This window comes from Danio aesculapii, chromosome 17 (assembly GCF_903798145.1).
Source record: "Danio aesculapii chromosome 17, fDanAes4.1, whole genome shotgun sequence".
NCBI classification, from domain to species: Eukaryota; Metazoa; Chordata; class Actinopteri; order Cypriniformes; family Danionidae; genus Danio; species Danio aesculapii.
In genome coordinates this window covers 32,110,479-32,138,337 of record NC_079451.1, presented here as the reverse complement: position 1 = coordinate 32,138,337, position 27,859 = coordinate 32,110,479, and the positions used below count along the sequence as shown (strand labels likewise).

Here is a 27,859-nt window from a genome sequence, read left to right as displayed (position 1 = left end):
GATTGGGAAAACAAGTATCATATTGTTGTGATTGCAAGGGTTTACTTGTTGATTGCAAGGTAGCTCACTTCTATCTCTCTGGTTTTTCAATTCCCTCCTCAAATATTTACTATCTGCAAAGCAAAAAAATGTTAGTTACTTTGAAAAATAGCATGATTGTGATTTTAAACACTGTGTGTGTTTGTTTTCCAGACAGTAAGATGCTGCCAGCAGAATATCTCAGTCCTGCAGTGACTCATGAAGGCATGGACGACTGGCATCTATCCAGCGGCTGCTCAGAGCTTGACCTCCAGGAGGATCTGCCATCTTTCTCCAGCTCTCCAAACGCCCTCAACTTGCTGCTGTCCCGTCAGCTCAGCGATGACCTACATTTCCACAGCGTCCATGGAAGTGCTCTGCGTCTGCTGACCGAACACATTGCAGTGCGTTACTACAACAGACGCGAGACCTGCGCTCTGGTGTTCACACACCGGCCGCTGCGATGTGGAGAGTGTGTGTTCCTGAAGGTGTCACTCAGGTCATCAGGATTTTTGTCTTATGGATTCACTTCTTGCAATCCAGCTCATATAAACTCAAAGCACCTGCCGGTGGATCCGGACGATCTGCTGGACCGGAAAGAGTTCTGGGCTTTTAGCAGCATGACCTCAGCACTTGTCGGCGGAGACATCATCGGTTTCCGTGCAACAGCTGAGGGGGAGGTGCTTGTGAGTCATAATGGAGGCAGAGCTCGTAGAGAGATGTGTGTGGATAATTCAGCTCCTCTGTGGATGATCTTTCACTTGCAGACACACATTAAGCAAATCAGCATACTGGGTAAACAATATCATTATAAAAATCATGACATGAATGAATTACTAAATATTATAATAAAGTATCATATTTTACTTTACCTTTTTGATTAAGTAAAATACTAAGTAATATAACTGCTGTTTATAAATCGTCGTGGAAAGAGTACTGAAAAATCCTTTAAGTAAAAGAACCATTACTTGCCTAAAAATGTAGTGCAAGTAGAGTAAAAGTGTCTGTTGTAAATATTACTCAAATTATGAGTAAAAAGTAGCCCTTTTAAAAGTACTCATGAGTAGTGAGTATTACGCTGTAAAATGTTGATGCATTTACATGTAATGTGTGCATGTGTGTGTAAACGTAACATTCTGTAGTGCATTTAGTTATTGCCCAGCAGGCACACAACGTCATAAGACATTAATATTAGGTTAGATTTATTTTAGATATATTTAGATATTTACTCAGCAGTGAATATTAAAACACGTTGAACTGAACTGAACTAATCTAAACTGAACTGAACTTAAACTCTGAAAACTAAACTACACTGTTTTCAATTCACTATAATCTTCTATGTGAAGCTGCTTTGACACAATCTACATTGTAAAAGCGCTATATAAATAAAGATGAATTGAATTAAACTTAGGTTGTGACATCAGGTGACCAAAATTCAATGTCTAGCCAGCCTCTAAGGATAATGTTATTTTGATATACAATAATGGCGTCAAATGATGTTGATATTTGGTTGATTTTAGGTTGTGTTAGAAAGTGACCCAAATCTAACGTCGAGCCAACATCTTAAACCAGTCATATTGATGTCAAATACTGACATTTACTCGTCAAATATGGCAACCAAAATCCAACATCTGGTAGATGTCATAGTTTTAACGCCCATACAACGTCAAGATGTAACATTAGACCTTGATATTTGGTTGATTTTAGGTTGGACGTTTTCTAATCCCCATAGACAAGAAAAAATAAAGTAGTGACTGCAGGTTGAAGGAAAATAGTGGGGTAAAAGTACCAATACAGCACTAAAAATGTACTCAAGGGAAAGTAAAGTACACATTTTAAAACTACTTAGTAAATTACAATTCCCGAGAAACACTACTCAATAATTTGTTACTTTACACCACTGTTTATATATAATAACTATATAGTTACTAGTTAATTAGTTAAAGTTATTAGTAACTAATAAAGTTATGGTAACTAATAATAACTGTTCTGAATTTGATAGTAATGCAATAATAGGCGCCTTTTGTAAAGGTGCTTTGAAACAATAATTATTGTGAAAAGTGCTATACAAGGGTTGATCAAACTTGGTCCTTGAGTGCTGTTGTCCTGCAGATTTTAGCTTCAACTTTCTAGAAAGCCTAGTAAGAGCTTGATTAGCTAGCCCAGGTGTGTCTGATTGAGGTTGGAACTAAACTTTGCAGTACACCAGCCCTCCAGGACTGAGTTTGGGCACCCCTGCACTATATAAATAAACAAGAATTGAATTGATAATAAAATATATGTCAATTCATTTTTTAAATGTATGACACTGCAACAATAGAAAACAGTGCAAGAACAGGGTAAACAAATCAAATAGTAAAGAAATTAAAATCTATAAATAATTTAAAAGGTAATGTAAATGTAAAAATGTTATTAAAATCATTATGTTTGCAGCAGTAAAAAATGTAATTATTAAATGAATTGTAAAATTAAATTGTATTATTAAATGGAAAGCATTACAGGAGCACACATACATTTCTTTTTATCAAGTTTTGTTTGTGTTTGTCTTCAGGCACTTCCCGTGGTTACTCTCCCTCCTGTTCAGAAACACAGAGGTCCATCTTTAGTGATGCCAGTCACCTCTCAGCCAATCAGATTCACAGTACAGCAGTCAGGAGATGTACAGACAGCTCTCAACCCCGCCCACAAAGCCTCAGTAGTTCCTTGGGTACGTTTCTGTCTCTCATTCTGGTGTTTTACTCACCAAATTCTTCAACCAAAAACATCACTTCTGTTGTCTTTGATCTCCAGGTACAGCATTCGGTTCGCCGTCCTCAGAGTCTCCATCCTGCTGTGCTTTGACTGGAGAGGAGTGTTTGATTTGCTGTGATAGGCCGGTGGACTCAGTGCTGTATGCGTGCGGACACATGTGTGTGTGCTCCGACTGTGGTGTGAAGCTGACAGAGAAGTCCAACCCATCCTGCCCCGTGTGTCGCAGCCCTATCAGAGACATCATCAAAATATACCGCAGCATGTGACCTGGCAGACACCACTCCAAAACACTGATTACTAAATCTGGAGGGTTCTGAGGAGGTAAAGGTCAGTGTCCTGGTTGAGAGGTGTTTCTCAAGTCTATTAAAAAGCTGCTTGTGCTCAGCAAAAGGCATTAAAGGACTATTTTATTTACTAAGCATCTGACCAAAAATGCTGAATCATCTTGGGAGTGACTGTGTTCATATGATATGATGTGCATACGGCGCAATGTTAATACTGTATATGTCATGACTTTAATACCAGATTCTGTAAATATGTATTGAGATATGACTTGATGTGAATAATGGGAAATCTGGTATTACTATTACACTAATACTGATTTCAGTTTGCTCTGGTTTCCCCCACAGTCCAAAGACATGCGATGTAGGTGAATTGGATAAATAAAATTGGCCATAGTGAATGAGTGCATGTGTGAATGATAGAGTGTGTATAGGTGGAAAAGGCATCCGCTGCATAAAACATATACCAGAATAGTTGGCGGTTCATTCTGCTGTGGCGATCCCTGTTAAATAAGGGACTAAACCGAAGTAAAATGAATGATTTCAGGCTTTTTTGTACTTTTTAGAGAACTGTTCCAACGTCTAATAACATTTAAAAGAAAATTAATATTTCTTTCACTTGTATACCAATCTGAAATCAGAATGTATTGTGAGTTTAATGTGTTGCCAAATATTTGCAGTTTTTTGCAAAACAAAACTCTGAAAAAACTACAAATGTGCTTTTACATACCATACATTATATCCACGACATTGTACTGTAAGTGTCAGTAACTTTTGTTTTAACTATGTGGAATAAAGCTGTAATTGTAATGATACCCAACACAGAGCTTCTAGTTATTATTGTGACTATATATAGGTATAATCACATTTTAAATTGTTTTTAAATTGTAAATCTGTAAAAAAAAAAAAAGGTTTAGTGACAGCAATATATATATATATATATATATATATATATATATATATATATATATATATATATATATATATATATATGTATATATATATATATATATACATATATATACATACACACACAACAGTTCTGTCTAGTTCTTGAATCTGATTGGCTGATAGCCGTGTGATTATTTGCAAATAACAGCACTCCTACAACCTCTTCACCCTTGTGTATTACTCCGCCCACATACAGAGAGAAGCAGAGGGCACTCTAAAGTTTGACAAATGTTTGACAAACTGTTTTACAACATAATATACTTTTGAGGCTTTTTAGTCAAGAATATAGTTGTTTAGATTGCAACTGTGCAGTTTATTTATAAGGAAAGGGCTTATTTTAAAAATATTTATAGTTTTGGAGCATTGGATTCAGCACCTCGGCCGCCATCAGCGTGACGTTCCGCCACAAGATGGCGACAGAGGCCGCATAATAAGCCCTTAGGGGGAAAAAAATGCATTTTCTCAGTGTAAGTTTCAAACTACAGCTGAATAAACCATTATAAAGCATGAACAGTGTGACATTCTAAGATATTGCTCATCTGTATTTTGTAGTGCTGTATTTATACCACAGAAACTTGCTGTGTTTGTGTTGCTTTGGCTTTTTTGGGGTTAATTATTGTGATCTCCTGATTGTAATAGAGAAATACTGTGAAATCTTTGTAGACTGATGGCATTTCATGCCGTTCAGCCTTTTAAATCTTAAAATGTGAGCAAAATTACCTGTTTTGTCATCATTTTAGACATTAAGCTAGAGAATCATTCAAATACTAGCTCTAAAATGACATTTGTGAACTTGCAACGGTTTCTGCTGTTCTGACGTCAGCTGCAGATCTGCAGGAATGGCAGAAGTAGTCCCTCATGCAAAAGGGTTTTTGAGACTCTCCATGTTTGATTTTCTTTTTTATATACACTATTATGCCATCGAACTGTTGTATAAATGCAATATCACACTCGTAGCAGTGTGAAATGGCTGTATAATGGCACTGGTGGGGGGCACTAAGGCACTAGGTCTGCAGCCTCGAGCAAACGTATGCCTCCCACCAGTGCCAATATACAGCCATATTGCAATGCGACTCATGTGATATTGCTCATATATATAATTCAGTATAATGCATAGTACAAATATACACTTGAGTCTTGGTTTATTAGGAATTTCACTTTAATTGCACAAAGAAATTACCTGATAGATAGATAGATAGATAGATAGATAGATAGATAGATAGATAGATAGATAGATAGATAGATAGATAGATAGATAGATAGATAGATAGATAGATAGATAGATAGATAGATAGATAGATAGATAGATAGATAGATAGATAGATAGATAGATAGATAGATAGATAGATAGATATTTAAAAGTGCATCTAGTCAGTAAACAGACCTTGATATATTTGAGTAAAAAACGGACGTTTTATAAGAAAAATGATGCTGCATATTAAGACCATCGAAGAACAACAACTAAAAGCTTATTCAGTGACAATAACATCACATCATCCAGCACAAGCAGGAGTATACAGCATATTAACATGGTGTCAATCAACAAGAAAATGCACTTGTCACCTAAGGTGCTTTAACACTGGCAGTTTACTTAGAAAAAGGCTGTGGTTTACAGGAAAAAGTAATTATGCGAATACAGTCATGAGGATCCAGGAGCGCACTGAGATAGCAGACCCTGTGGAAGGTGGTCTGAATTTGGTTGCACTAGAACTATGGCCTGATCCACATGGCTGCACACCTGTCAGGGAAATAAATTACCCGGTGCATGCGTTTTAGCCAATTATGATATCATTTGTTCATTAAAACACGTGTAGGGGAAGTTTAATCTTGAATACAAGCATGGGTGAGCTTGCAGAGTGCGTGCATTAAAGGGATAGTTCACCCAAAAATAAAAAATTAACTCATATTTAATCTCCTCCATGTGGTTTTAAAGCTTTTATTTTATTTTTTGTTGAACACAAGAGTTAATTTGAAGAATGCTGGTTGCTGGCAGCCATTGACTTCCATAGCAGAAGTCAATGGGTGCTAGCAACCAGAATTCTTCAAAATATTCATTGTGTTCAAAATAGGGTTTTGAACAAGTGAAGGGTGAGGAAGTGAATGCAGCCTTTTAATTTTTGGGTGAACTATCCCTTTGACTGTGCATTTACACCGAAGTGCGGCGAGAGCGTTTGCTTTGGCCGCCCTGGCTACAACACTGTCTACTTTCACAGCTCAGGTGGCAAGAGTGTAAAAATTCGCTATATTGATCTCGTATTTAAAGGGGCCATTATCATATCAGCAAATCACTTACATTCCCACTTAAAAAATGTGCTTTCTAGTGTGAAAATGTTGCATGCTTTTTATCAAATTCATTTAACTATGGAAGATCAAGTTGTTGCGTATCCAGTATGTCCATATGTCTGAAATATTCTGACGAAGCAATACTGTTTTGTACTGTCATTAGCGTAAGGTTCCCGTTTACAATAAAACATATATAACATTAATGCACATAAGTAACTCACCAGTAAATTTTTTTATTTAGGTCCCTGTAAGAAAACATCGTAAATAACTGGAAATTCTGCAACTGCAATACTAAAAACCTTGGGAACAACTGTGGTCAAAACCAGAGTTCACAGGACTGTATTCTCTGGAATCCTCTCAAGCGGTGGATTTCTACATTCTGACTAGTTGTCGCTGAACCGTGTCATAGCTCATTACTAGGCCCAAACAGAATCTGCACACACAGAAATCCGCAGATTTCCAAAGATTTTTAGCCCATCATTGAGTCTATGTATTTACTTGTGTAAATGTGTGTAAATTTATGTTTATTCCGTTTTCAAATTAATTTCAGTAATATTATTGACTGATATGAAAATGTCCATTTGATTTATTTACAATACAGTTTGTAAAGTAATTTTTTTTGTCTTTTAGTAGAAATGCTGTATGAGAGATTTGCTGTGTATACCAAATAAAGTGGATCTAATTGGATTTGAATTGTAAACATTAAATAAAAGTAAAAACACATTTATTATTTTTTATTCCATATATTAAGTTTTTAGTTACGATACTCCCAAAATCATTTGGCATAAATCCGCAGATTTTTTTTTACAAAATTCTCTGCAGAAATATCAAAAAATGTCCACAGACTCTGTTTGGCCCTACTCATTACCACAAAATTTACTTGATTTCAACTCTCCTCGACAGCCACACTAGTGAAGATGCACCATTTTTTGCCACCGGCTCCCATTGAAAATTAATGACTTCCGGGTACTTTGACATTCTCGTCGCCTTTGGTGTAAACGCACAGTAAAAGTTGTAAATTAATAGCTTGCAAACAAAAAAAAAGTTGTGAGCCTCTGTATATGTAATGCACATATAAGGGAGCTTTTACAAGAAGATATTTATAGGAACTTAGTCAAAGGAACTAGCCACCAGTTCCGGTTCCCTGAGAACTATTTTCCCCCTGACCATTTTCCTGGTTGCATTTACCAACACTACAAACTCTAAAAAGTGACATCTAAACGTAGTCGTCTTGGCTAAAACAATGCTAAATTTGGGCTGTCAGTGAATATCTAATAGACGTCTAAGAATAGGCCAAAAGTAGACTAGTCGTCAAATAAACAGAAATGAATGACTACAGATATAAAGTCTGTCTAATCTGTCTATTTGACCACTAGTCTAGTTTTAGACTATTTTTAGACGTCTATTAGATTTTCTTTGACAGCCCAAGTTTAGCATTGTTTTAGCCAAGTTGTCTACGTTTAGATGTCTATTAGACATCTATTAAACACAAAATTGTTTGCTGGGATCCTGCACTGCAAAACAAATAAAGTTGTGCCATTGTTTCATATGCCGTGCATTTGGCCAGTCAACAAACTTATGTCACCGGTAGTTCCTGTTATACTGAAGTAGGAGCTAATTCAGTTCCCCCAAATAGTGTTCATAGAACTAAAATTGTTCGCAGTTGCTGTGTTGTTGTAAATGCAAGTGTTGTAGATTTTTCTGCACAAAGTAGCACCAATTAAATTTAACAACAATGAAAAACACAAAATAATCACCCGCATTCTGTTTCCTATTATGCAGCAAGCATGTTTCACGGTGATATACAAATGGATGCAAATGCACCAAGTTAAAGTGAAACCACACTGATATTGCAGCAGGCACCAGGAACTACTGCACTTGAACAGCAATAAACTTGCTCAGTGTGAAAACCCTCGTTTGTGTTCCCGTTGACAGCTTGAAGCAAGATATCCCACATGAATCTTGATGTTTTTATTGGCATCAAGCTCAAGGCAGAATGTGGTTGGATAATTAGTTCTAGCATCTTTTTTTTGGTTTCTGATGGCACTAACTCTTCCTCTCTAGGAAGTTGGAGGGCACCCATCCCTTGCGTGTTTTAGTTGTGTCGAGCACACGGCAATACCACCATCCATTAGGGTTCCTCTCTAAGACCTCCAGCCTTGTACCAGCAGGAAAGCTCATGGTCTCCACATCACCTCGATAATCGGCAATAGAAACGTACTCCTCACGCAAGTTGTTGTGGATCAAATGAGGTTTGGGCTTCACCATTGAGACCGGTACCTTCCGCCTCATGCTCTCAGTATTACCTGCATGAGAAGAAGAGCTTTGGTCGTTGTAGCTAAGGAGTGAAGAATGACTAGGTAGTGTGTCGTTCCTCCGTCCCGCGGGGGCTGCCTGTGCATTAGTGTTGTCCTTAAGGACGTTCTGAGGCCTGACGGCAAGCTGCTTCACTCCGACCCGTGAGTTAGATCGAAGTCCACCCTTCAAGCTTTGGTTTACACGCTGCTCATTTTTCTCCAGACTTACAGATTTACCCAATTTCCCAACATCTACCTGCACCGAAATCTCCAACTCTGGAGAAGCAGACCAAGATAACTCTGAATTGATCTTCTCTGTGGTTTTGGCTTCTGGGCTGCTTGTTTCACAGCCGCTTTTGATTGGCTGTAGGTAGTAAGTGGGAGCCCAGCCCTCCTCATTCCCCCAGCGGACAAACCACCACCCACTCTCCTTCTTCTCCACAACCTCCACCTGCACTCCTGCTGGAAAGCTTAGCTCACACGGCTCTTCTTGCTGGTATGCTGCTGTAGTTCGGTACAGGATTGAAGACGAATCTGACAAGCAGTTCTGGAAGTCATCCGACGAACCAGTCTCCGACTCCTCTGATGTTCGGGAGGTCCTGAATTGCATGTGACTTGGTTGTTCCTGGTTTCGAGGTTTTCTGAGAGAACTACAGTCTTGGTTTGTGGGTTTCGGACGTACGGATGGTTTGGATTTTGACTCGTCAGCCTGCTGTTTGAGTTTAGATTGGTTAGATTGTGCGTAGAGAGTTGAATTGATTTCAAAACTGGGTTCAATTGTTGGGGCGTCATACTCTGGTGGATCCCACATAGATGCCCGGTGAGCCAAAGAGGGAGAGTGGCCGTCCTTACAATGAGGTACAGCTCTGAAGCCACCATTGGCATATACACCCTCATCATCCTCTTCATCGCCCAGTGTAAAGGAAACTGTACGCTGACACAAAGGTGGAGTTGCTTTAGTCGGTGAATCGCTTGGGAAAAAGTCCAGATCAGGGTCAAACTCAAGGCCTATTGTTGGGACGTCATATTCTGGCTCCTCATACACTCGAGGATATGTTGTGGTCATGATTTCAGACTCAACACATGGAAGCGAGTTCTGCTTTTTGATTGGGGGAGCAGGAGGCGGGACCTTGGGCCGGGTCAATGTGCTGGTTTGACGGTTCAAGGTGGGCTTCTTGCGTTTGTCTATATATGAACACGGGGCCCAACCCTCCTTCTCTCCAATCTGGACATACCACCAGCCTCCAGAGTTCTTTTCAATGACCTGTGAACATATACAGCGTTTAGGTCATGCATGCAAGTGCTGTTTGCATCTAAAAATTGAGTTATTACACTTATTTATCACAATATTTCTGTATATCAGTTGTATTATATTGTATTCCAGGTTGTTACAAATACTGGTTAATCTATGTTGATACACTACTGGTTTTGGGTTCGGTAGGATTTTTTTTATTTTTTAAATAAGCTTCTCCTGCTCACCAAGGCTGCATTTATTTCAGCAAACAGTACAAATTATACAATTGTGAAATGTAATTGCACTATAAAATAACCTTTCAAAAGTAGTTTATCATTTAATTTAATCATTTATTCCAGTGATTTTAAAGTCTCAATGAACCGGAAGCTGCGATCATTATTCTTTTCGTAATGTGACGCAGTTCCTAGAGAAACAGAATTTTAAATGAGTAAACAGTGGGCGTGGCTTGTTTTTTTCTACCGCGGGCTGAATGAATGTAGTAAAGCGGGCATTTCATTCAGAAAGATCGCGAAAGGGGTTTTAGAAGAGTTATAAAAACCTAACAGACTCCTCCTGGTCACCATTTCTGTTTGTTGTCAAAACTGACAGTTGGAGCAGCGTTAGCCACGCCCATTACCTCAAAATCACATCATCTGATAAATTAACTGAAAACAAACAGGAAGTGTATTTTCAGATTTCAATAAAAGATTAGAAGGGCTATCTTTTTTTTTTCCTTAATGACATGCACAGATGAATTGTTCACCACAAAACTAGCAATGTGAGCTAACAAAATCAATTTGGTTATGTTTGATTTCTTGGCGACTTTAAAGATGAATTTTTAGCTTCATTACTCCAGTCTTCAGAGTCACATGATCCTTCAGAAACACACTAATATGAATTATTATTATTAATGGTAATAGTAATAAAAGCAATAATCACTGAATACATACAATAAGTAATAAATAAATATTTAATAATTAAGTATTAACAATTTAACATTTTGCCACCTTTATGAACAGAATAATTTAATTTCAATTATTAAATAGTTCATAATTTTAAAAAAAATACTGACCCCAAACTTTTGACCGGTAGTGTAAATATGATGTTTTCTTTCACATTGTGAAATCCAACACTGACCTTACTGTTATAAAAATGTATTTAAAGTTTAAAAAAGAGCAAATAACTTTCCAGATTTCATCTATTTAAAATCATTGTTTTTAAAATAAATTTGTATCTATATATTTATTGTGAATGGGTAATAACTATTAATTCACTCGTAATGTTATTAACTGGAATGTTCTGCCTTTTTTTCTAATTTTTTGTGTGATTTTCATAACGTGAATTTTTTAAAGCATTGTAACAAAACAATGTGCGAAATTTTACTGTTTTTTAAGTTTTGTGAAGAAAAATATATTTTTATACTACTATATAATGCCAATTTTTATTTTAAGTAGTAGGGAGAGCAGGGACAAAAGTAATGTGGGACGAAAGTAACAAAGCGATTTGACAACATTCCAGGCTATTGACCTTGACCCATTGTTTTAGAACTTCCGATTTAGTCGCCTATGGGAGAAATGACTAGCAGAAAATGATCAAACTACTCGCTCTACAAACAAGTGTTTGCATGACAATAACAAATATATATAAAAAGTAGAATAACATAATAAGAAAATATCAGTTTGCAACATTAAGCAGCAAACCAGCTGTTTTTAACTCTTATAATGAATGGAAGTGAATGAGACCAGACGTCTTGAGCCAAAAAGATTCAAATGGCTGCGCCTGCTCCTATGATTTCAGCATCGTGTCCAGTCATGCGTGTCCTCAGTGTTGAAGGTAATAAGTGGTTAAAATACCTCATTACTTAAACTTAAATGGAGTAAGTTCAATGTACTCATATAGATTAGTTTTAAAATTCAAATAGTTGGTACCAATCAATTTCCTCAAACGGTTTAAGTTGCCTGGTTTGAGTTCTCTTCATTTATTGGGGTTTTACTGTGCTCAAATTATTTTTTAGTTTACAATTATTTTGAAGTTGTTCTACTTTTTTTTAAAATACCACCTGATATTGATAGATTACACTTATGACTTGGCAACCACAGCAAAAGTATATATTTCTGCTAAAAACGTAATCCTTTAAAAATAAGTTTTTATGAAAAATGGTACTTTCATTCCTGCTCTCTCCTACACTATCTCTACAATACCATGAGAAAATGCCATGCAATCTATATACTCACCAAGCCTGCATTTATTTAATTAAGAATATAGAAATACCATTAAAAATATATCTAAAATAACATCTATGATTATTTTCTTATAATTGCCGTTGTCGAAAACCCGTCGTACTGTTTAATATTGTGGGAAATGTATGTCTTTAACAGAATTCTTTGATGCAGAGCTACAAAAGAATTACACCTTCCTAAAACCTCGCTGAACAAAAGTACTTGGTAGTTAGTAAGTCGCCTAGTACTATTTTAGCTAAATGAAGCCAGACTTTTGAACAGTAGAGTATTATTCTCAGAAATAATGTTAAATGAGATGCTGTACGTCTGCTCTCTGTCCTCCGCTGAAGCTGATGCCGTCGGTCAGGCAGGAGCGGAACTCCGCGATGGTGTAATACTCCGCTTCAACAGTAGGGGGATCCGGCGGCTGAGGCAGCTGAAACCCCTGAAGCACAACACCAGATAAATATGCTGCTCAGCACTATTACAAACCACAGACTGACCTATTTGTGTGTTTGTGATGGAGAGAGAGAAATTCAGAGAAAAGGGAAAATGAGAAGGACACACTGACCAGGCTGTTTTCACGACGGGGAGGCGGTTTTAGATTGTTTGATGGTGGTTCTGGATTTAAGGGGAGACAAATCGAAAAATAATGTGTTTAATTGCTTTACAGATAGAAGGAAAGTCAAACAAGAAACAAAATAAGAGAAAAAAAATTGAGGAAATGTACAAGAGAGAAAAATAAAAATGAGGAGAAAGGGGAAACTACATACAATTAAATAAAAAGAAAATAAAAGTAAGAAATTAAAAATGGAAAACAAATAAAGATAGAACAAAACTGACAAATGAAGAGAAAGGAATTAAAAAGAAAGAAAATGAAAAAAAAATATTAAAGAAAAAATAAATAGAAAAGTAAAAGTGAAAAAAGAGGGGGAAAAAGAAAAAATAATGTTAAATGAAAATAGAAAAAGGAAAAAAAACAGAAAAGCAAATATGAGCAAACAAAAACTAACCCCACCACAAAAAAAAAAAAAGGAAAAAGAAAAAAAAAAGTTAAATTAAAAGGACTTTTAATTTGTCAGTAACCTGGGTCAAGTGCTTCCGATGAACTGTATGCCATTACAAAATCATCTCGTTTAAGGTCTGTTTTCTTTAAAAATCACCAATCTCCACTTGTACAAGAAGCCCTGCATTAAATATTTTTTTTTCCCCGCCATGTCTTTAAAATATGAACATTTATTTTACCCCATATATTCAATGGAGCTTCTGTGCTAGCCTGCTAATCCTGACGGGTGCGTGCGTGTAAACAGCCTTTCATCTCGTTTTATGCTTAAGCAACTAAATGAAAGCCAAAGTCTATTAAACTGATTATAATTTAATTACATGACAACATCGATGCAGTAAAGGGAACCGTATAAAATGGAAAAAAGTCACATTAACCGATCACCAGAGGTTTATCAGTATGTGAAGAAACAGTAGCTCTGCGTATACCCTATCTGCTTGTGACGTCATGCGAAGCAGCTTCTGGGTCCAAGCGCTATATTAAACTGTATGGGGAGAGTCATCAAATGGTAATAATTAACGTTTACAAAGCGATGTGATACTTTTAAAAATCAAGAGTGTGTGGGTGTTTCCCAGTGTTGGGTTGCAGCTGGAAGGGCATCTGCTGCGTAAAACATGTGTTGGATAACTTGGCGGTTCATTTCGCTGTGGCGACCCCAAATTAATAAAGGGACTAAGCGGAAAAGAAAATGAATAAATGAAGATGTAAATAAAAAATTAAAAAATAAAAAATAGCGAGAAAAGCAAAAATGGGGGAAACAAAAACTACTCCACCCCCACCCCAACAAAAAAAGGAAAAAAGAAATAAAAGGTTAAATGAAAATAGAAAAGAAAAAGGAAAAAAGAAAAGCAAAAATGGAGGAAACAAAAACTATTTCCCCCCCACCACAACAAAAAAAGGGAAAAAAAATTAATTAAAAGAGAAATGTAAATAAATAATAAGGAAGTACAAGAAAATCCAAAAAGCAGAAAAAAGAATGAAAGTAGTCTTGACTCTCACTGTTCTCAACGCTGTGGAATCTCTGCGGGGCGACTCTTGCAATAGCAGGGGACGCAGGGACAGTTTTGGTCTTGAATGAGGACACAGTTGAAGAAACACAGAGTTCAGTCGCAGATGCAGAAACACAAGTGTCCGACACGGATACAGACACAGACCCGCTGCTGTCTGAGACACTGGTGTCCATGTGTGGCTTGATCTGATCCTCAGAGTCTCTCTCAGTGTTGACCTCTGTCTGATCTTCATCACCGCTGTAATGAGTGTACGAGTCCGTCTGTGAGTGTCTGTATGTGTTTGCTGACTGGCTGTCAGTTTGTGTGTGTGAATAGCGTTCATTAGCTGGTTTCTTGTTCAGGAGGTTGCTGATCTCCATCAGGTTTCCGATGATTTCCACCTGGCCCTGAACAGATGCTTTATTTGACTCTGCTGACTGGTTACTGGCTGTGACGCCATCTTGGATTTTCTTCAGGTAGGCAGCAGGAGCCCATCCTTCCTTACCGCCATAACTACAACAGAGATGATACACATCATTCTTCAAGTAAGCAAGCCGATTTGTTTTTCAATTGTTCAAAAGTTTTTGAGGGTCAGTAAGATTGATAGATTTATTTGTTTGCTTTGAATTACTGATTGTTGAAATATTGTTACTTTTTATTATACAAAGATGCATTAAATTGGTGAAAGTGACAGTAAACACATCTGTGATGGTTTAAAGTTTTCTGCTTTAATTTTTTTAATCATAGACCAGACTTTCAGAAAAAAATTCTGAAGAATGATCTGACACTGAAGAGTAATGTGTATGGAAAATTCAGGCTTACCATTAAATTGTAATAATATTTCACAACAGTGCTAATTTTATTGACTTTATAAATAAAATAAATGAACTCTCTGTAAATTAACTCTCTGCGCTGATGACATCAGAATTTCATTCCATAGATTCAAACATTTATTCTATAAATTCAAGTTTAACTTAATTCCATAAGTCCAAAACATTCTTAAATGGCTTTCCTTAATAATAATAATAATAATAATAGTAATAATAATAATAATAATAATAATAATAATAATTATTATTATTATTATATATAGCGTAGTGTAAGAGACGACATGGTGGCTCAGCGGTTAGCATTGTTGCCTCACAGCAAGAAGGTCGCTGGTTTGAGTTCCGGCTGGGTCAGTTGGCATTTCTGTGTGGAGTTTGTATGTTCTCCCCGTGTTGGCGTGGGTTTCCTCCGGGTGCTTCTGTTTCCCCCACAGTTCAAAAACATGCGGTACAGGTAACTTGAATAAACTAATTGAAGAAAGCCCAGCAGGCTGCCCTTAGGCACCAATTCATAATTTTTATGGACAGAATTTCAAAGCGCAGCCTTGGACTAAAGGGGGTCCGGTTCGGGGACCACAGGATCTCATCTCTGTTATTCGCAGACGATGTTGATCTGTTGGCTTCATCGAACATGGACCTTCAGCATTCACTGGGGCAGTTTGCTGCCGAGTGTGAGGCAGCTGGGATGAGAATCAGCACCTCCAAGTCCGAGGCAATGGTGCTCCACCGGAAAAAGGTGGTTTGGCATCTCCAGGTTGGAGGAAAGGCCTTACCCCAGGTGGAGGTTCAGGTATCTTGGGGTTTTGTTCACAAGTGAGGGAAGGATGGAACGTGAGATTGACAGGCGGATTGTTGCAGCGGCAGCAGTAATGTTGTTGATGTACCGGTCCATTGTGGTAAAGAAGGAGCTGAGCCGAAAGGCATTCTACGTCTCACTAATGGTCATGAGTTATGGGTCATGACCGAAAGGACAAGATCTCAGATACAAGCGACCGAAATGAGTTTCCTTTGCATGGTGGCAGGGCGAACCCTTATAGATAGGGTGAGGAGTTCTGTTACCCGAGAGGAGCTCAGAGTAGAGCCGCTGCTCCTCCACATCGAGAGAAGTCAGCTGAGGTGGCTCAGGCATCTGTTTCAGATGTGGTGTTCCAGGCATGTTCCATCAGGAAGAGACCCAGGACACACTGGAGGCACTATGCCTCTTGGTTGGCCTGGGAACGCCTCAGGATCCCCCCGGAGGAGCTGGAGGAAGTGTCTGGGGAGAGGGAAGTCTGGAGCTCTCTCCGAAGACTGCTGCCTCCACGACTCGGCCCCCAGTAAGCTAACAAAAATGAGATGAGATGAAATTGGTCGTAGTGTATGTGTGTGAATGAGTGTGTTTGGGTATTTCCCAGTAATGGGTTGCAGCTTGAAGGGCATCCGCAGTGTAAAACATATTCTGAATAAGTGGCTGGTTCATTTTGCTGTGGCGACCCCTCATGAATAAAGAAACTAAGCTGAAGGAAAATGAATAAATGAATGAATGAATGAGTGTAGTGTAAATAGTAGTTTTCCAAAATGTTTTGGACCCTTTTCACAATGTGGTGATGTTTTAATGGTCATCAGTATCTTAAATCCTTAAAACATTTTAATATTAGGATTTTTTTTCAATTGTACATTTTAGATTTTGAACTATATACAACAAAGCCAGAGATCCACCTAACAGAAAGGTAAATTATAATAAAAACGGTAATAATGTAATAAAAGGTGCAAAATCAGGATAGAAACATATCTGATATTTAGATTTTTTATTAACTGTATGTACATTTAAGGTATTTGCTAAATTATATCATCTTTGCATCAAGTTATTAAAAAACTAGTTCATGGTTATGTGAAGTGTTTGTAATGCAGTGTATAGGTGGGACAGTAATTTTGACATTGACATTTGACATTCTTGCTGCCGTTATCAGTCTCACACCTTTCAGAGTTTTTAAAAGTTGTGATAACATTATCATGTCGTTTTTCTTTAGTCCTTTGTAGCAGATTTGAATGCAAAAAATGTATCTGTGATACTCTCCCATTCTCTGCTCTCTAGGTTTACCCAACTTTGATGATCACCTCTGCTGAGAAACCCAAAAATGTGAGTCTATTATTAGTTTTTTTTAATGTATATTATTTAACTTACTATTATTCACAGTTAAAACCAATTTGATCGCAAAATACAAATTTAAATAAAACCTCAAACAGAATCTATCTTGCATTTGCCTAGGACAATATTTTCTATCATCTAAGGAATAAAAGAGGTTAAAAAAGGAGCTAAAACAAATGACCATAACATTAAGTGAAAATGAGTGCTTTTCAAGCCATTTACTTCGCGGACTGTTTATTTAACAAAGCTTTAAATCGCTTTTATTCCTGCAAAACCCATTAAATACTGAGTAAATTCCAGCAAAGCGTGTTAAAGGAGCTCATGGTGAAGAATAAACATGTGGAGGAAGAGTTTACCGTATGAACCACCAGCCCTCCAGATTCCTCTGTATGACCTCAACAATGACGCCACTCTCGAAGCCCAGCTCATCTTGACTCGAGCTGCTGAACGGCTGCACTGTAATATACCACTCTGCTGCAAAGAAATAAGGCACGTCAATAACAGTAGACCAAAGTTAGCACAACTCTAAGTATGTCTAGAAGTGTCTTACTGTACATCTAAAATGATTTAAATACTGTCACAATTATCATGTTAACTGAGTTTGTTATGCAAATATAAAAGAATTTTCATCTGTTACATGCACTTTTTCTTGACACTAACACTTCATTGCATTGGAATTAATGCACTAATTCAGTATTAAAGGGGACCAATTATGCCCTTTATTACAAGATGTAAAATAAGGCTGATGTCTCTAGAGCACAGATGCCCAAACATGGGCATTTTTCTTGCAATTAGATGAAATCTGAAGTGTCTAAATGAACGCTAAATAAAGTGATTGGGTTGAACTTCAGTTATATTTTTGATATTTGCAAACTGCTTGAATATACAGAGTTTGCACTGTTTACATGTATTATTCATTCATTCATTTTCTTTTCAGCTTAGTCCCTTTATTAATCTGGGCCAACTTATCCAGCACATGTTTTACACAGTGGATGCCCTTCCAGCAACTCATCACTGAAAAACATCCATACACACACTCATACGCTAAGGTCAATTTTAGCTTACCCGATTCACCTGTACCACATGTCTTTGGACTTGTGGGGGAGACCGGAGCACCCGGAGGAAACCCAGGCAAACACAGGAAGAACAGGCAAATTCCACACAGAAATGCCAACTAACCCAGCAGAGGCTCAAACCAGCGACCTTCTTGCTGTGAGGCGAATGTGCTACCCACTGCGCCACCGTGTCGCTCACATGCATTATTCACTTACATTAATATGTTCTCTTTCAAAAATCAGAATTGATCTATTTTGGGCTCTAATTAGGACATGATGAGGACATAAAGCTTTGTGCTGTGCTGCGAGCAATAAAACTGCCCATTCCTGTGGCCAAAACAAGCCGTCTGTGGCTGAGAGCACTGATTAGATGTTGTTTTGCTTCACAAGCAGAAGGACAGTTTTAGAGTATCACGACAGTCATTTTTGACACTTCTTTCCACAAAACAACTGCTCATTACGAATTCCATGTCATTACACCATACTACTGTACATCAATACACATGCAGTACTTTCCAGTTCAAAAGTAATTTACTGTCAATCCTGTTACTAGCAGATTATTTGGTTGCATATAAACTTCAGTATGGTTATTAATGTTGCGTTAGGCTATGTATTGTGTTGTGTATTTAGCCAAATAATTTCTGCAGAAATCATACTTTTGTTAATACATACAAAACCTGTGGTTGGTTGTATAGATGCACAATCAACTTGCTCTCAAATTGTTCACAGATCAGCTTTGTCTGTTCCAAAATGGCTTATATTTATGTTAAGGATGTGCCGATGTATCGGCCTCCGATATTTATTCCCCAATATTGAATTTATTCAAAGCTATCTGCATATTAGCAGTAAAGTGAAAAGGCTGATGGTTAATAATGGTAGATGGAGGCAATGTGTTGCAAGTCTTCTGAATAATCCAACATTTTTTTGAAGCAAACATACTTGCAAAAAATCTGTTTTGTAAAATAAATATCTGACCTGAGTCTATGTACAAAATGTCAGATGTGCATCAGGAAAGCAGCTGGTGTGCAGTTGGCATGCTCAAGAGCTGGCACAAAACACTTAGTTTGGGCTAAAACGTCTTGGAAAATTACAGAAACCGACTGCACTTTAGCAAGTCAATATTCTTTTGGAGCAGCAAAATTTATAATGTACCTATAGAAACAACACTATAGTCTAAAGACTAAACCTATAGACTACCTATAGTCTTTAACTGTTAAGTTTATTAAATTAATATGTTCTATTATATGTCAAATAAAAAGTTACTGTGGCTAAGAAAATATTGAATAGCAAAAATTACCTTTGTCATATTGTAACTTGTGCCTATCCTAAAATGGTGGACAGTTGACTGTTAAATTGATCCAATCCATATTCAGTAAAATTAATTTAGTTTAGGGGATTTTTTTGTTTGTTTGTTTAAATCGGTATTGGCCAAAAAGTTGTCCTATTTGTGCATTCCTACACTATTAACCATTTTTGTAAAGTACACAGTATTTAACTGTAATATGAACAGTATTTTACTGCAGGACATTTATGCGGAATGTTACTGTATTTTCAAGTTGCATTGTGAAAATTACTGTATATTTTACAGTAAAGATATACATGCAATTTGGTAAATACATATACAACAAAACAAATGGTGCAGTAAATGTAAATACAGTATTTGATATCTGTAATTTATTTACAGTGAGTTACTGGTGAACTGCTGCCAGTAAGTTACTGTAGATTCTACAGGAAATTGTAAACTGTTGTTTTTATACAGAGATTGAAAGAAAAAGCCACTGATGCGGAATCTGAATGTCTAGAAGCTAGAATACTGTCTATATAAACAAGCACGCACTGCCATATTTTATCAGTGAATCATATGCCCATGTAAATTCCTAAAAAGAATGTGTTTACTTCAATGAATCAAATATTTCAAGCAGCTTCAAGATGACTGATTCACCAATGATCAAATTACGCCAGCCTGGTTTCACCAATTAGGACAAGTTGCTGGATTACCATCTATGTTAATCCTGGAATAACATTCCATTCAGCCAATCAGAATTAAGGCATACGTTTACCGTATGTTTAGGCTTATGGTTAGGTTTATGCACTACATGGGTGTTATCCAACTATTATCCCCCCTAATTTTGGGAATAATTTACAGTTATGGTTGGGTTTAGGGGTAGGGAAGATGTATGGATTACATTTCCCAACAAAAATGATGTTCCAGGATCAACATCGATAGTCATCCTGGATAGCATCGTAAATTCTGCCACTAATTCTGTCATTTTAGTTTTATTTTGATCTCTTTTACATTTTTTGGCAAAACTTTTAATACTTTTGCATCCTTTTTAATATGCTCATGGATCTCTATTCACTGGAGACAAGCACAAGCTTTTTGTGGTACAAAGAAAACCTTTTTTGATGAACTATCACTGTAGTGTGCCACAAGATAAGTGAAAAAAAAACTCACTGATTCACTTTATGCAATATTTGTCCATTTAGTTTGTTTGCTATTTTGGTGTAGCGGTGGAAAACCAAACCAAACATGCAGACACTGCAGAATCTCTCCACCACAAGTCAAACTCTCTCTGTAATATGGGTCAGTGTGTGCACGACTCGGTTGTACAGTAAACGTCTTCTGGACCCAGACATGGAAAATCTGACATCTTTGCAGGAATTTCCACTCCCAGGCAGTTAAATACTCCAAGAAGAGTGTGTGTGTGTGTGTGTGTGTGCGTGCGTGCGGAGTGAGGGGGTCCCTTGGCTATGATGTGATGACTGTATGGTTTTCATCCGAGCAAGACTCTCTGTGCTGACATGGCATGAACTTGCGTCCGTAGCAGAATTCGCCAACAGTTTTCATCCATAAATCTCATAAAGCAAATAAATGGATGCTAAGAGTTAAGCCTTGCGCAAGACAAAGCAAAACAGGACATTTGGCCACTGCTCGAGCTTTTGCACAAGCCAGCAGCTCTGATATCTGTTGTGAAAGATGTGCCTTGTTTGCTCAACGGTTCTTGATTCAGTGCAGTCGCAGCATGAGAGATTAAATAGGTAGTTTAGTTTAGTGTATCTTAGACTTACTCTCTCCGTTCGGTGCTCGATGACTATCTCGACGTCCCGTGAGAGAGACTAGATATGTTGCAGGAACCCAGCCTTGTTCTTCAGCTGTTCTTACAAACCACCACCCTAAAGAGAGAAGGAGAGAAAGTGAGCACATACCACTCATCTAACTCATTCCAGCTGTTCAGTTCAACTGGGTCACATCCTCGCTGTCTTAATGGGTTAACTAGTCCTACCTCAAGATAAACACGTATTTCACTGGCAATGTTGTTTTTAAGGAAAAGAGATTTGGTTCAGCTGTGATTTATGTGAGGCAGCTATTTTCCTTTTGGTGGATAAAAAGGTGGAAATACATAAAAAATAAATCTCTTGGCATACAGTACATCAACATATATACTCTAGACCATTTTGAGGGATGTAAACAAAAACAATGGTGCCAACGTATTTAATATCTATACTGTAGCTTCCAAGAATCCACAAAGAGCCACATACTGATAAATAATCTTATTAGAGCTGTTTGAACATTTTGTTATGATTGAATTGCCTCTTGTTACAGTTAAGAAATAGTTTGATAAAAAGCAGGAAATGTTCTCGGGCCAATGACCGGACCTCATTGAAATGGTCTATAGGATAAGTTACATTAAAGGGAAAGCTCACCAAACTGTTCCAAACCTGTTTGACATTCTTTCTTCTGTTGAACACCAAAAGAAGATATTTTAAAGAAAGCTGAAAACCTGTAACCATTTACTTCCATAATAGGAAAAACAAATACCATGAAAGTCAATAGTTACAGGTTTCCAGCTTTCTTCAAAATACCTTCTTTTGTGTTCAGCGGAAGTAAATGATGAATTTTCATTTTTGTGTGAACTCTCCCTTTAAAGCTGTGATATGTGTTTGTGTATGTGTAAAACAACAGACTTTACATTATATTACAATGAACTTCCCAACTTTAGTTAAGAATACAACATTTGGGGGTGGTGGGGGGGTTGTACAATGAAAAAAAAATTAAAAAAGAAAATTAAATGAAGTCTGCATTTATTTGATTTAAAAAAAAAGAATTACAGATTTTTAAAAAATATAATGTTTTCCTGTGATGGCAAAGCCACATTTTCAGTAATCGTTACTTGAGTCTTCAGTGTCACATGATCTAAAGATTTATTCTATGATCTATTATTTCATGATCTATTCTAAAAATTATTATTAGTATTAGTAGTAGTAGTAGTAGAACTACTACTAGTAGTTGTTGTAGTAGTAGTTGTTGTTGTAGAAGTAGTAGTAGTAGTTGTTGTTGTTGTAGAAGTAGTAGTTGTTGTTGTTGATGTTGTAGTAGTAGTAGTAGTTGTAGTAGTATTAGTAGTAGTAGTAGTTGTAGTAGTATTAGTACTAGTAGTAGTTGTAGCAGTAGTAGTTTTTGTAGTAGCAGTAGTTGTAGTAGTAGTAGTACTTGTTGTAGTAGCAGTAGTTGTAGGATTAGTTGCTGTTGTAGTTGTTGTTGTAGTAGTAGTAGTAGTAATTATCAGTGGCATTCTTATCAGTGTGGTGTTTTTCAGTTTTTTATTTTTATTTTGATGAATGGTAAGTTCAGAACCATGTTAACTTGAAAACAAAGAAAAGCTATTCTATATGTTACACATACTGTATTTAAAAACTAGCAAAACCACAAAAATGTTTATGATAATCACAAACACGCTGTCCCTGGTGCACACCTGTCATTGGTTAGTGCTCACAGTGTGAGATGCTCATTAGAGCAAACAAACACAAACACCAGGTTGCCAGATCCACAGTTTTTATACTGTGTAAATTACCTTTATCTCGCATACATCATCTTTCTGCCAAAGCATAATATAAAACCAAGCATGAGATGCATAAATATATCAATTGGCAGCTTGACAGTAAATAAGAAGAAAAATGATAAATAGAAAGCATAGAATAAATGGAGTTTGGAAGGTTGTCTTGGTGTACTAAATCCATAATGACTATAACATAAAGAGTTCAGCACATACTGACACAAAACCGTGTACAAACAAACACACATATGAACATGAACACACACTGAGGAAAGATTCTGGAGGATCCATTAAGATGGTCTAAAGACCTTCACTCAAATATGACTTTCTGGCTCTGGTGGTTTTTTCCAGAGACACACACTCACTCTTATTCTGCATCAACATGACTTCGTATCATTCCTTTCCTTAAAACTGGTCTTTTATATCTGTGTATTTCATTGTTTAAGTTTATTTGCTACTTTTAAAACTTTCAAACAGTAAAAAAAAAGTCATTCTGAATTCCCTCCAGACAAGCTATTTGTTTCGAACACACAGTGTAGGCTGGACATTTTCCATTTCTCCAAATTAAATCCAAATGCTGCTTCAAATTCTGGAAAGACATGCAAAGCCGACAATGTTTACTCAGAAAGAACATACAATAACTCATGTTGGTACAAAGTTTCTGAGATACAAATAGCTGCAGAGATGCAAATTTTGCTAATTTTGACAAAAGATATCTGTTTTTGATGTGAAGGTAATCCATCATTTATAAGCACCATGTTTTCAAGTCTAAATAGACCATTTTGTGGTAGCCATATGTCATTATTTATGAAATGATCTCCCCAAAATCTCATAAAAATAACAACTGTAACATCACAACACACTCAACTTCCATGAAAGATGATTCACAGAAGATCCATTGTCATCCAGATTATCAGGACACCAAAAGTTGCATCACAATTATATATATATATATATTTAATAATTCTTATTGTTTTAATGTAAAGTGCACTATTTGAAAACAAACACAGAGTTTTAAGCTTTAACAAACTCCTAGTTGGTCTCTCAGTGTGGCCAAGTTGGTTTAACTGGTCTGTTTGAATGGGTTTTTGAGGGATTTTTGGGATGTTTTTAACTGATCTAGGCACTGCTCACTCTGTAAAACTACCATCACACACTACAAAATCATGTTGCGATAATATCTAACAACTTTTAAAAAATATCACATCTTTGACTGCTCGAGACAGACTCAGATCACATTACTGACCTGCTCATCCTTACTGTAAGCATCGCTGACCACAACAACCTCTGATGTGGCTGTAATCCAGGGATTTAGTCACAGACTTTGGAAATCCAGCCAAATGTCATGTAGTGTGAGCATACCTTAAGATAACAGCTAAACCAAGCTAGAAGCTAAACACAAGCTTGGCCAGTGTGACTGTCTAGACAAGCTTAAAGCTTAGATCAACTTAAGATTTTTCTGCAGAGACAATTACAGAAGAGATGTCTTACACGTTTAACAAGGTTGAAGTTCACACATTAATACACTGTAAAATAAATCCTAGTTGTCTTAAATTTTTAAGCTGAATTAAATTAACCTTGTGAGTCCATTGAACTTACATTATGTTTAACTGACTTAAAACAGCTTGCGTAACTTATAAAATTAAGTTAGAAGATAATTAACTTAAGTTTAATAAGTTACAATGAACTAAAAACATAAGTTGGCATGACTAAGTGATCATATATTTTTTTACAGTGTAAACATTAAGGGTTTCTGAATGACTTTTAGTACACTGTAAAAAGATCCAACTTAAAAGTTGTTAACTCAGTTTAAAATTCAAAGTTAGATGGACATATTTTTGAGCTCAGTGTTGAGTTTACTAAAACTATATAACTGCATGGTTAGAACTGTTTGTTCAATGAGGAGACGTACAATTGTGGTTTCTCCATTTAAGTGTTTATTTCCTGCACTGTCACACATAAAAAAAGTTGAGTTAATTTAAAATTTTAAAGCAACCGGCAAAGAAAGATTGAGTTTTTAAACTTCAGTGGTTGAAGTTGTGCCATATTATTTTTTTTAAATTGAGTTGAATAGACTTGTTCCGTAAAGTATATTTGATTTAAACCAGCCTTTTCAGTCAACTTAAAAAAATAATTTGGCTCTTCAACCAGGTTGAATAAACTCTCAATTTCTCAGCAGCCAGTGGCTTTTAACTTTCTTTTTTACAGTGTATGTAATTGATTTTTTTATAATATAAACACATTTTTGGAAGATTCAACATTATTTATAAGTTAGTCAACAATGGCCAGATGCTGTTTGGTCATCTCAAATCATGCTGGGGTCAGAACATGTTTTTTATTGTCATTGATGATTCCATTTAGAACTCCAAGGAGCCTTTTCATTCCACAATCTGTTCTTTGAAGTAGAGATGGTGATTAGATAATGCAAATGATCTTTATACAAATAAATAAATAGTTCTTTTAAAAGCTGTTCCCTAAAATGGTTTTAGGAGGTTACTACAAAGCTTTAAAAAAATACAAATAAAATCATGATCTTGCAGCTTGAATGCAGCAAAACTAAAACTTCAAATACTAACAAGTAAAATGAATACTAATATTAAATTAAAGTAAAATTTTCTGTGTATTTTAAAATTCACTCAAACTTTAATACACTTAGTTGCGTCGTATTTAAAAAAAAAAAAAAAAAAAGGCAAAATATATCACACTGATGTCAAATCCCTTGGGCCCATATAGGATCCCAGAATATTGTATGTGTGTGTGTGCCACTCACCGCTCTCACTCTTTTCAATCACCTCCACTCTTTCTCCTGCTTTCAGGCTGATCTCTGTGTTCTCCTGCCGCTGATAGTCCGCCGTCACTGCATACACACACATACAGTCCTCTGCACCCAGGGCTTCTCCATGCTCTTTCCCTGAGGATGATGGAAAAAAGCAGGCTGTGAGCCAGCTGCCTCCACGCCCGCGTCCACCTGAACTGCGCCGAGCCATTCACCAACACCGGCCAATCAGCACGTGCTACAGAGATCAACAGGGTCATCCAAGAATCAGCAAGCTCAGATCTGTGGAGTTCACATCTGCTCCTCAACAAGCAGAAATGCTCAGGTACAACAAATCCCACTACTGATCCAGTTTCATCCCGCCTTAAAGTTCCAAAGTACAAGGTTTTGAGGAACCACAGTTCAACCTGAAGCACATCCTACCGGCCCTGGGCCCCAGGGTCCATCTGACCACCAGACTCATACAGGCTCGTATAAGTCTTTCAGATCCCTCCTGCTGCAAGACACAGGTCTGACTGGATCAAGAAATGGAGAAAAGGGGGAAAAGAAAGACAGAGAGAAGAGGAAAAGGGGTAGCTGACGAAAGGAGTGAAAGATGAGATGAGGAAAATAAACCAAGAGCTAAGGGCTCAAGGGGGCGGGGCTACAGAGAAAGGGGAAACAAATGCCAATCAAATGATGCTCCACCCCTTTAAAACGGTTTAAACAGAAACATATGGCCTATGAAAACAGAGCATACTCACACACTCAGCACATACTCGCATTCTCTCTGACTTTGTGCACGTTTTCTGAAATACTGCTCTCTGACACAAAAATGGCACACATTTTTAAAAATCCATGGAGACACTTTATCATTCATGCAATCTTTCCATTGTACAAATGGTTCTTATTAATTACTAAGTGCTCTCAACCAATCAACCGATTATTTTAAAAACTGTTCTGAAAGGTTTTTTCTGGAACCCGAAATTGTTCTTTTGTTGCATCTCTGCATAAACACCATTTTATAACCTTTAAGAGTGCAGTCACATTTGAAACTATGGTTCTTTATTTCCAAAGGGTAAAGAGATATAATATTGGTTGAAATGTTCTGTCTTGCCATAATATATAATTTTACTAAAATGTCTAATTCATGCATTTAAAAAATATATATTTTATTTAAATTTCCATTGCATGGCCATTGAAGAGCACCAATTTTACCCATTTTTCAAGATTTAATATTATTAATATTTTTCAAGATTTAATAAAGTCTTTTGTGTCTCCAGAATGTGTCTATAAAGTTTCAGCTCAAAACGCCCATTAGATTATTAATTATAGCTTTCAGAATATTGGGATTTTCTGCTTCAAACACAATGTAGCTGTTTTTGTTTCCTGTGCCTTTAATGCTAGTTCTCACCGCCCACCATTCCCACGTGCCTGTCAGAGTATGCCTCAATCTCTGCCTCTGCTGCGTCAGATAAACCGTGACAGACATGAAGAAAGAATTTTCTCACAGATTATTTGATGTATTTGTTGTGGAGTTAATTCAAGCCTTTCTGCAACGATGAGTCACACACAATGTCATTATACAAAGTTCACACATTAATATCCACTGCTGTATGTTTATCGGTCATGTTAATGTACAAAATAATTTTATGAATAATGAATAATTTAATGTCCACAAATCGGGATTAAAGCATCGTCTTTTATAATTGTACTGACATGCAGCTGTGGTGATAAGGTAAAGACGGTAAGATTGCTGTAATTCATTACAAACATGCACTCTTTTAAAAACGTTTTAAACCTGTAAAACTCATTCTTGATCACATTTGTTGATGATTGATGATCACAACGAGCCAAACAGATCTTTTAATCCCAGTTGCTTTGTGTACGTCCTGTCTTGTTGATATGATCATACGCGTTAAAAAAGCATTGTAAAAGCATTTGAAATCGCTTAAACTCTGCTTGTGAAACTTAACTTTGTCTTTAGAAGCTGTAGGGAGGTGTGTGCCATTTTATTTCTAAAACGCTTTTTCTCTTGTATACGTTTATCTAGGGAGTCAGAGTACATTTCTGTTAATTTTATTTTATTTTGTCAGTTTTGACAGTTTTACTCTCTAACTAGAATGTACTTTTGTTTGTTGTTTTGGCCTTTTCCCCTCCTGAAGCCTATTTT

General features: G+C 36.8%; 2 protein-coding genes across 5 annotated transcripts in view; one reads left to right on the top strand and one right to left on the bottom strand.

The window, feature by feature from the left end:
* Positions 1 to 26,034, top strand: part of neurl1ab (neuralized E3 ubiquitin protein ligase 1Ab) — a 41,302-nt gene extending 15,268 nt beyond the window's left edge. The window contains exons 4-8 of one of the 3 annotated variants that reach the window (XR_008839272.1): positions 193 to 813; positions 2,570 to 2,725; positions 2,809 to 3,096; positions 16,988 to 17,032; positions 25,748 to 26,034. Coding sequence is in view for 1 of the 3 variants with exons in the window: in XM_056477524.1 (XP_056333499.1) it covers positions 193 to 813; positions 2,570 to 2,725; positions 2,809 to 3,035 (1,004 nt within the window). In the remaining 2 variants the exon portion in view is untranslated. Of the gene's footprint in view, positions 1 to 192; positions 814 to 2,569; positions 2,726 to 2,808; positions 3,866 to 16,987; positions 17,033 to 25,747 lie in introns of those variants that run through there. The other 2 variants (XR_008839271.1, XM_056477524.1) reach the window with 2 other exon arrangements.
* sh3pxd2ab (SH3 and PX domains 2Ab) lies at positions 7,709 to 26,034 on the bottom strand. 2 transcript variants are annotated; one of them, XM_056477522.1, is made up of 7 exons: positions 25,702 to 26,034; positions 21,166 to 21,270; positions 17,398 to 17,515; positions 14,097 to 14,599; positions 12,606 to 12,655; positions 12,360 to 12,479; positions 7,709 to 9,845 (listed from the first exon to the last, which is right to left on the bottom strand). In XM_056477522.1, exons 1-7 carry the CDS (start codon positions 25,916 to 25,918, stop codon positions 8,331 to 8,333), a joined length of 2,628 nt encoding a protein of 875 aa, XP_056333497.1. In that variant the 5' UTR covers positions 25,919 to 26,034; the 3' UTR covers positions 7,709 to 8,330. The 2 variants fall into 2 exon arrangements, with proteins under 2 accessions (XP_056333497.1, XP_056333498.1); XM_056477523.1 differs by having other exon boundaries at positions 17,398 to 17,512.
* Positions 26,035 to 27,859: the final 1,825 nt, after the last annotated feature.